The sequence below is a fragment of the Melopsittacus undulatus genome, chromosome 10 (genome assembly GCF_012275295.1).
Source record: "Melopsittacus undulatus isolate bMelUnd1 chromosome 10, bMelUnd1.mat.Z, whole genome shotgun sequence".
NCBI classification, from domain to species: domain Eukaryota; kingdom Metazoa; phylum Chordata; class Aves; order Psittaciformes; family Psittaculidae; genus Melopsittacus; species Melopsittacus undulatus.
The window spans coordinates 21121352-21130885 of NC_047536.1; the positions used below are offsets into that span (position 1 = coordinate 21121352).

Genomic DNA, 9534 nt, shown 5'->3' on the forward strand with positions numbered 1-9534 from the left:
TCCTTTCTGCTTCCAGCTTCCTCCTGAATTGTCCTTCTGGGGTCATCAGCCCAGGAGCCAAAGCAATGCCCCAGCCAGGGCAGTGATGCTGCTGCACCAGGGTCAGGGCTGGCAGGTACTGATGGGCACATTGTGGAGGAGTGGGGCAGACAGGATTCAAAATAAAAATAAAGGGGTTGTAGCAGCTTTTAATTTATCCTTTCATTTAAAAAAATATCCCAAGAGCTGTTGTCACATTGGAGCAAGTCTGTGCCATGGAAGTTAATCCCGTCCTTCACAGGGAGGAGAAGGAGGAAGTACGTGGCAAAGCGGCTAATGCTGGTTCCCCCGTGCCTGCTCTTCCAAGTGGCCAACCTGCTCAGCCAGCTCAGAGACCTTGGCCTGGCAGTCCATCAGGTTGTCCTTCAGTCCCGTTATTTCCTGAGAGTGGGCAGCCAGGGTCCCATTCATGTGGTCCATGTAGTCCCACAGGCTGCCCGTATGTTTCTCCAGTTCACCCCTGACGCCATCCAGGCTTCCTGTGATGGCTCCCAGCCGGCCACAGGCGCTCTCCACCCGGGCCACCCGGTCATCAAAGTGAGCAATCTCCTTCTGCAGGTCATGGGCCACGTTCTTGCAGGAGCTCAGGTCGTTGATGATCCTGGCTTTGAGTCGCTCCAGGTCTCCCTTGAGGTTGAGGACACGCCGGTTGCTGAAGAACAGCTGGGAGCCTTGGTCGTTGACTTTCTCCTGGATGGAGTGGACCTCATCCTCAATCTTCCGCTCGTGCTCATCCAGAGAGGAGTTAATGTGTGTCACGGTGTCCGAGTACTGGGAGACAGAGTCCTTAAGCCCCGTCAGGGACTTGCTCACGGTGTTCAGGTTGATCTTCAGCAGGGTGATCTCCCCTTGCAAAGCCCCCGACGCTTCCTCCTCGATCCGCCGCTGGATCTCCAGGATGGTGGCGTTCAGCTTGCGCAGGAGGTCGTAGTTGCTGTCCATGCGCAGGAGCAGGTCCTGGTTCTTGTTCTGGCAGTCTTCAATCTCAGTGCGGAAGGTCTCCACGTCTTTGGAGGCGGAGCTGCAGCCCAGGGAACAAGTGCTCTCCAGCATGACGAGGCGATCCTGCAGCACCTCCAGTGCCTCGTCTGTCCGTTTCCTCATGCTGGCGAGCTCCCCCTCCAGCACAGGCACCACTGTGCCATCCATTCCCATTGGAGAGCTCACGTTGTTCAGCTCCCCCACGATGGTCATGAACCTGTCCTCCAGGGTCTGCATTTTGTCTTCAAAGGCAGTCCTCATGCCATCCACCTCTGCCACCACTGTGCCTCTCATGCTGTCCTCTATACCAGAACAGCAGCTCCCTGTTTCTCTCTCTGTGGCATTGAGTCTGGCTTCCAGGTCTTCAAAGCGCCCTTCAAAAAGGTTCCCTAGGGTGACAGTGGAGATTTCTCCATCCAGCCGGGAGTGCAAGTTCTTCTGGGACTCGGAGATGCTGTGGAGGCCTTTCTCAAGGATGTTCATGCGATCGGTGAGGTAGTCCAGGTTGCTGCAGCAGCTTTCCACCACTGTCAGCCCTTGGATCTGGGTCTCCAGCTGGGAGATCTCTTTTTTGATCTCAAGCTCCTTCCCGTCCAGCGTCTGCTGCAGCCGCAGGTTGGCAGCCTTCTCCTCCTCGCACTGCTGCCGCACCTCCTGGATCCGGAAGTCACACGTGCTCTGGAGCTTGCCCAGCTTCTTCTCGAAGCCGTCGAGCAGCTCCCCGCGCAGGTTGCTCAGCCTCGTGTCCACGTACTCCTCCAGCAGGTCGATGGAGGTGAGGGGCGAGGGCCGGGCTGACTCCAGCAGATGCTTGATCTGCCCGTCGTGGTCCAGGACCATGCCGCGCACCTCCTGCAGCAGATCTGCCTTGGTCTTCAGCACATCGCTCACCTCCGTCACCTTGGTCAGGATGTCCCCCACAGGAGGGAACGCGGTGATGTCGGCTTTGTCCGCTGCATCCACCAGGCTGTCGGGGATGGTGCCAAAGCCCACTGTGGAGTCCGGTGTGCCAGGGCTGTTCATCAGCGAGCCGATCATCCTGGTGGTGTCCTCCTGGATGGCGAGGCGCAGACGGTCGCCCAGCCCGCTCACCATGGTGTGCAGGCTGTTGTAGGACTGGGAAAGGCGCCTAACCTCCTCCTCCAGCCGATCCAGGCGGTCCCCAAAGAGCCCCGGCAGCTTCCTGCCTGCGCAGGGAAAGGAGCAGAGACAGTCAGGGCTGGTGTTCCTTCAACTTCCCTCCTTGGATACCTCGTAGATGAGAATCCTTTCCCATACTAACATTAGCTCCTGCATCCCTCTTAATGCCATGCCAGAGAGCTATCAGCCCACCCTTCCTCCTTTCCTCTACATCTCTTCTTAAGCTGATCAGGAAACCCTCTTGCTCCTTGGGATCAAGCCCTCTGTTCAACAGCAGGTGATGAAAGCAGCCTGGGGGAGCTTTGTCTTGAAACAAACTCTGTTGGCCCCCAAAATTAATGGGAAATGCTTTAAAGCAATGAGGGAAATTTTGCAGCTGCACATTTTGAAACAAATGACATTGAAGAAGCAAGTGATCCTCAAAGCCAGATCTCAGAGAGCACATCATCCACTGATGGTCTGCCAAATTCATGTCCTGTGCTGGAACAGCACAGAAAGAACCAGGAGCATGTGATGGTGTGGTAATCTGGGGATGTAAAGCAGGAGGGAAATCTCACCATAGTAATTCTTCTTTGGTCCTGGAAACAGGTCAGGGTGGCTTTTGGGATAGGGAGGAAGTCTGGGGATTGGAAACATCTTCTGCCCAGGAGGCACCTTGGGGCTGGGCTGCTGGGGCAGGAGGCTGGGTTGGTCAGTGGGGCTGTCATGGCACCCTTCTCCCATGAAGCCAGGGCAGCACCTCCAGGCCAGCTCAGTCACTGTCTTGTACCCAATCTTGTATTTGGGCCTGAAGAAGGTGCGGTACCTTTCCAGGAGAGGGGAGCAAGAGAGAAATCAGCTTAGAGAAGCAACCTCAGTGTCAAGCAATAGAGAAGAACGGGGTCATGGGTCCTGTTGGGTGCATGGGAAAGCCTGGCTGAGACCCGTGTCCTGTACTACAGACCATGACCCACCTCCTGCAAGAGCTCTTGGTGCACCATAGGTCAGTGTAGCAGCGCAGTGCCTGGCCAGGGACACAGCTCATCACACCACAATGGCAGAATCTGTGCCCACCCTCTCCAGGACTGGACCACGAGGTCTGGCAGCACACAGCAAGAGAACAGACCTCCCCAACAGGCTGGCAATGCAGACAGACAAGCCTGAGAGCCAGCCCGGGACGAGAAGGGACTGTGAGCAGAGCTGTTAGTCCTGACCCTGTGGAGGCTGGTGAGGTGCTTTGGTTGGAATTGTTTTAACCTGAGACTCCTGTTGTTAGTTTGGAAAATCAGAACTGTTTTTATTGCTTTGGTTTCTGGCCCAACAGATGACCACTGTGACAGACAACACACAGTGGGGCAGCTTTTGGCCTGGGAGAGGACATGATCATAGATTCCCAGGCTGGTTTGTGCCAGCACAAACCTTAAAGCTCATCCAGCTCCAACCCCTGCCACAGGCAGGGACACCTTCCACTAGAGCAGTTTGCTCCAAGCCCCTGTGTCCAACCTGGCCTTGAACACTGCCAGGGATGGGGCAGCCTAAGCTTCTCTGGGCACCCTGTGCCAGCGCCTCAGCACCCTCACAGGGAAGAGCTTCTGCCTAAGAGCTCATCTCAGTCTCCCCTGTTCTGGCAGGTTCAAGCCATTCCCCTTGGCCTGTCCCTGCAGGCCCTTGTCCCAAGCCCCTCTCCAGCTTTCCTGCAGCCCCTTTAGGCACTGGAGCTGCTCTGAGGTCTCCCCTTCAGGAGCCTTCTCTTGTCCAGGCTGCCCCAGCCCAGCTCTCTCAGCCTGGCTCCAGAGCAGAGCTGCTCCAGCCCTCACAGCATCTCCGTGGCCTCCTCTGGCCTTGCTCCACCAGCTCCACGTCCCTCTTGTGCTGCTGCCCCAGAGCTGGATCAGGGCTGCAGGGAGGGTCCCCCCAGAGTGCAGCAGAGGGGCAGGATCCCCTCCCTGAGCTGTTGCTCAGCTCTGGGGGTGCAGCCCAGCACATAGGGGGGTTCTGGGCTCAAGTGCACACTGAAGCCAGGTCATGGGGAGCTTCTCCTCACCCAACACCCCCAAGTCCTTCTCCTCAGGGCTGGGATGAAATGATTCGTGAGCTAATGGCCCAAGTGTGTGGAAGAGGCTTCTCCCTCAGCATCTGAGGCTGTGCAGAAAACTCAGCTGTGGGTCCAGAAAACACCCTGTTTTCACCCCAGTTTTGTTTGAAGGGCTGGAGGGGCTGAGCAGTGGACACTGCAGAGATGGGAGCTGCTTTGGGGATCTTCTTCATGGGTACCAGCAACTGCAGTATGTCATCAAGTCTCCAAATGTTGCTAAAACACTTGTGATGGGAAGAAGGGACTTTCAAAACTCACCCAGTCCAACCCCCTGCAATGAGCAGGGACATCTTCAACTAGATCAGAGTGCCCAGAACCACATCCAGCCTGGCCTGCAATGTCTGCAGGGATGCACCCCACCGGCTTCCCATGGCTTCCTGATTTAATTCTGATCAGGGATAGGTCTCCCTGCCTCTCCTGACAGATCCCATCCTGCTTCCTCCCAGCACCCCTGCTCTGCACTGACTGCCTCACTCAGGAAAAGCCCTTCAGCCCCTTTCACTGTTCTCTTAAGAGCAGGGTTCATGGTCAGATGGGTGGCATTGGGCTTCTGGAGCCCGAGGAAAGCTGTGGCCTGGTGGGAAGGGAGCCATGGCCCAGAGTCCCCCATACTCACAGCACTTTTCCCGGGCACTTGGGTCCCCAGCTACACTTGTGGTACTCAGCCTTGATGTAGCTCTCGGCCCCGTCCTGCAGCACGCACGTCACATTGCGCTGCACCACGTAGGCACAGTAACTCCTGTGGGGAAGCACAGGGAGACCCCATCAGCCTGGCACACAGCAGCACCCAGCTATGCAACCCATCCCAGGAAGCTCTGCATTACCCTGCTGCTGGACCCCCCAGCCCAGCCCACCCCACCCCACACACTGGGAATACGGAGAGCAGGGAATGGGGATGGAGCAGTGCCCCCAGTGCCAGCCTGCTGCTGGGTGCTTGGACTGGGTTATAAACTAGGTCCCAGCACCGAGCTCCAAGCCCCCATGCACCCAGCTCTGCCCAATCCCACCAGCCCCTGTGGTGCCATCCCCAGCCATGTGGAGGAGCTTCTTCCTCAGCCTATGAGTGCCCAGGCACCTCTCCTCTGGGTTAAGGGGTACAGCTGTGTTGGTGCTGGAAGCAGGCTGAGCACCCTCACATCTGAGGTGCTGCTGTGTATGGGAGGCTGGGTGCTGAGGGCAGTTGGTGCTCTCACAGTCATGGCCACATTGCTACCAGTGCACAGGTCACCCAGAGCCTCAGAGCTGGGCCGTGCTGGACACATCATGGCCTGGGAGGACACAGCAGAACCCCACCTGCAGTAGCAGTTATGGGAACAGCATGCCAGAAACAGCTCCAGCAGCATCTGGCAGGGGCAATCTGTTCTTCTGAAGTTCTGCCAGCCCAGAAGCCTTTGGACCTTGCCGTGGGTACTGTCACACTGGACCATGTGTGATGCTACAGTGAGCAGAGGAAGAGAAGGTGCTGGCTGGCTGCTCTGTGGGGCTGCAGCAACACAGCTCCCTCCACTAGGGAGGCAGGAACAACCCAGGTCCCAAGTGGGACGGAGGCTGGAAACTTCCTCAGACCCCTTGGATGGATGGTGCATGGAGCAGAGTCTCTTCCCTCTTGCCATGGTGCCTGCAGCCAGCTCCATGCACACTGAACTCTCCAGAGCCAAGCAGCAAACTCAGGCACTGAGGATGAGGTGGCTGGGAGGAAGGCTGCGTGGGAAGGATGCAGGAGCACTGGTAAGACAGATGGAGATCAAGTCTGCTCCAGCTGAAGGCAGCGCTCCTGCAGGAGCAGATGGACTTGGCCCACAGGGGCAGAGACAGCAGGGATGTGAGGTGAGGGAGGGATTAAGGACACAGGGACGTGGCAGACGGCAGAGCGGGAGGAGAGGAGGATGCAGGCACACAGAGCAGGGCTCAGGCAGGAGCAGATGGGCCGGTACGAGGTGCTCAGTGAGGCGGGAAGACCCAGCTCCCTCCGGGGTCACTGCGGCTCAGCTGGGAAGCAGTCGGAGCTCCCTGGCATCACCATGGCATGGCCTGGGAGCAGCCTTGGGACCGATCAGAGGAAGGAGGTGCAGGGCCTCAGGGCAGCTCTCAAGGGCTTGGCAGGATGATGGTGCCAGTGGCACTGAGACACCTCTGCCAGGTAGGGGTGAGGGAAGGGACCGGGGCAGCCACGACAGAGCAGAGTGGCCTGGGAGAAGGACTGAGGTGCTTCCTGTCTGGGGGAGCGAGTGTGCACGTGTGTGTGTGTGCATGTGGATGTGCACGTGTGTGTGTGTGTACACAGGAGTGTGCACGTGTGTGTGTGTGCATGTGGATGTGCATGTGTGTGTGTGTGTACACAGGAGCGTGCACGTGTGTGTACGTATGGATGTGCATGTGTGTGTGTGTACACAGGAGTGTGCACGTGTGTGTGCATGTGGATGTGCATGTGTGTGTGTACACAGGAGCGTGCACGTGTGTGTACGTATGGATGTGCATGTGTGTGTGTGTACACAGGAGTGTGCATGTGTGTGTGCATGTGGATGTGCATGTGTGTGTGTACACAGGAGCGTGCACATGTGTGTACATATGGATGTGCACGTGTGTGTGTACACAGGAGTGTGCACGTGTGTGTGTGCATGTGGATGTGTGTGCATGTGGATGTGTGTGCATGTGTGTGTGTGCATGTGGATGTGCGTGCATGTGTGTGTGTGCATGTGGATGTGCATGTGTGTGTGTACACAGGAGCGTGTACATGTGTGTACATATGGATGTGCACGTGTGTGTGTGCATGTGGATGTGTGTGCATGTGGATGTGCGTGCATGTGTGTGTGTGCATGTGGATGTGCGTGCATGTGTGTGTGTGCATGTGGATGTGCACGTGTGTGTGTACACAGAAGTGTGCACGTGTGTGTATGTACACGCGGATGTGCACGTGTGTGTGTGCACACAGGGGGGGTGTGTACAGCCCTCCCACTGTCACCTTCTGGGGACAGAGGAGCAGGGCTCTGGCTCATCCTCAGTGCAGAAAGAGGTGAAGCAGAGCCAAGCAATGATGGCAAACACGTGAAGACAAGTACAGCCCCTGCCCATGCCAAGACCCACCATAAGCCCACCATTGCCCCCAGTCAGGCTCCTCTGCCTCCAAGCCCTTTGGAGCTCCTTCCATGAAGCAGCAAGGTGTGAGCAGGCTTATCCTCCCTCCAACACCTGGCTCCCTCTGCTGCCTCCCAGCAGGGCCCCCCCATCCCACACCACCAGTGCATCCCCCTGGGAACAGCACCAGCACCTCTATCCCAGTCCTTGCTGAGGCTGTCTTTGCTCCCCTGGGATGGGCACTCATGGCATTCCTAGCCTGCCCAGATGCAGGGGAGAGGCTGCCAGGCTCAGTGTGTGCTGGGATCGGTGCTGCTCCCGGCACTTCCAAAAGTGAGTCATTTATCTGAGCACTGGGCCACAGAGAGCACAGGCGATCCACTTTTCTGAGCTGGAGGGAAGGGAGATCATGTGCGAGTGTGCATGTGGAAACTTAGAATCACTGTCTATCCAGAGATCCAGGACCTGCTCACAAGCTGTAAACCACTTCTGCAAGTAAGCTGGTAGCCAACATGGGCAGATGTACTGGCCACTGCTAATGACCACTGCCTACATGCGGCTGCTTGGGGAGGGTGGTTCTGGCTCTCTCTCCCCCTCAGAACCCCCTTTCCCTCTCACCCACCTGAGCTGCAGTTTTATAGCTCCAGCCCGGTGCTTTAGGAGTGAGCAGCTGGAAAATGTTACGGGGTTAAGAAAGCTCCTACTGGCACTGCCAGTATTGTTCGTCTCTATGTTATTCATTTCAACTTGTTCATAACACCACATCCTCCCCTTTCCAAAGCAGCCTCACAGAAACGGTTCTAGCGAACAAGGGGGGAGGGAAGCGACCTTCACCCCCCTCCCCCCCCCCCCGCCCCCCGGTAACAGGCCTTTTGCAATTGAATGGAAAAAGTCTATAGTGCGTGTATAAAGCCCACATTCCTCCTCTGCTGAGTTTTCCAGGTTACTTGAAAACCTATTTGATCTCCACTGAGGCTGTGCTGTACAAGCAAATGAGCAAATTCCCTCCAAACCAATCCGTGTTTCCACGCGGAGGTCTGTGCACAGCCGCCCCCCCGCGCATCTCCCCCATGCCCATGTCCTGCAGAACAGGTACATGCACCTACCCCGTTAACACATACGGGCACCCCCGTGCCCCCGCAGCTCTGTCCCCCGCAGGACCGCAGCGCACCTGACCTCCCCTCCGCACACAGTCCGCCCCGTCCAGCGCTGAGCCCCCACGTCCAGCCCTGCACACCTGCCCCCGGCACCGGGACTGCTCCCCAGCAAGGGCTGCCCTCGGGGGATGCTGCCCACGGCCGGTACCGCGGCTGCGATACCCACCGCGGATGCTGCTGCTGACCCCAGAGGCGTTGCCGGTCTCCGGTGCCCACCGTTTGTGCCCGGTACGGGATGCCCAACGAGCCCCGCCAGTACTCGGGGCCGATGCCGGCTCCCGGTACGCGCCGGGTCTGTTGTGCGGCCGCGGCCGGGGACGCGCGAGGCGATCGCTTACTTGTGCTTGCCTACGGGCTTGCCGGGGCCGAGTTGCGGGCTGGAGCCGGCCGTGTAGAGGCTGTACCTGCCGCCGTAGGGCAGGGGGGCCGCGGGCGGGTAGAAGGCACCCTTGGCGTCGGCGAGGGCCAGCAGCATCCCCAGCGAGAGGCAGAGCAGAGCCCCGCGGCAGCGCATGGTCCCGGGCCCGGCGGCGGAGGAGCGGGACGGGGCGGGACGGGGCGGCCGCTGCGGAGGGGACCGGAGCGCCGCCCGCTGCGCCCTGCCCTGCCCTGCCCTGCCCGGCCCGGCCCTGCCCGGCGGCACACGGGGCTCCGCCGCAGGACCGACCCCTTTTGTACGGCGGCGGCGGCGGGGCGGGCCGCGCTCCTCCTCCCGCCCTCCCGCAGCCGCCGACCCCCGGCCCCGCGGGAGGGCAGACAAAGCGCAGCCCCCCCGGAACCCTCCCGCGCAGCCCCGCGGCTGCAGCGCGACCCGAGGGGCCAGGGGGGCTGCAGCACCCTCGAGCCGGGCAGGAGCTGCCTCTTCCCCGCTCCCCCCAGCCCCTGCCCGGCTCGGCCTCACTCACCGGAGGAGACAGGCAGGAGGGACCTTGGCTGTGCCCCTTCAGCGTGTTCGGCCCAAGGCGATGTGCGCTGCTGGAGACCCGCAGCCCCATCACTTGGCCTGATGGAACCGCATCACCAAGGTCCCAGCAAACCCGGCATCTGCGGTTTGCAGGGAGGGGAAGT

At 59.1% G+C, this 9534-nt stretch overlaps 1 protein-coding gene across 1 annotated transcript; it reads right to left on the bottom strand.

The window, feature by feature from the left end:
* EMILIN3 (elastin microfibril interfacer 3) lies at positions 1–8980 on the bottom strand. Its single transcript, XM_034066762.1, has 4 exons — positions 8805–8980; positions 4851–4973; positions 2718–2965; positions 1–2207 (listed from the first exon to the last, which is right to left on the bottom strand). Exons 1-4 carry the CDS (start codon positions 8978–8980, stop codon positions 313–315), a joined length of 2442 nt encoding a protein of 813 aa, XP_033922653.1. The 3' UTR covers positions 1–312.
* Positions 8981–9534: the final 554 nt, after the last annotated feature.

What these genes read in the sequence shown, in the direction of transcription:
- EMILIN3 (XM_034066762.1), bottom strand. Translation starts at nt 8,980, where the DNA reads ATGCGCTGCCGCGGGGCTCTGCTCTGCCTCTCGCTGGGGATGCTGCTG. An exon ending in AAGCCCGTAGGCAAGCACAA is followed by an intron (nt 4,974 to 8,804) that starts GTAAGCGATCGC and finishes GCTTCCCCACAG; the next exon opens with GAGTTACTGTGCCTACGTGG. An exon ending in ACCAAAGAAGAATTACTATG is followed by an intron (nt 2,208 to 2,717) that starts GTGAGATTTCCC and finishes TTCCCTGCGCAG; the next exon opens with GCAGGAAGCTGCCGGGGCTC.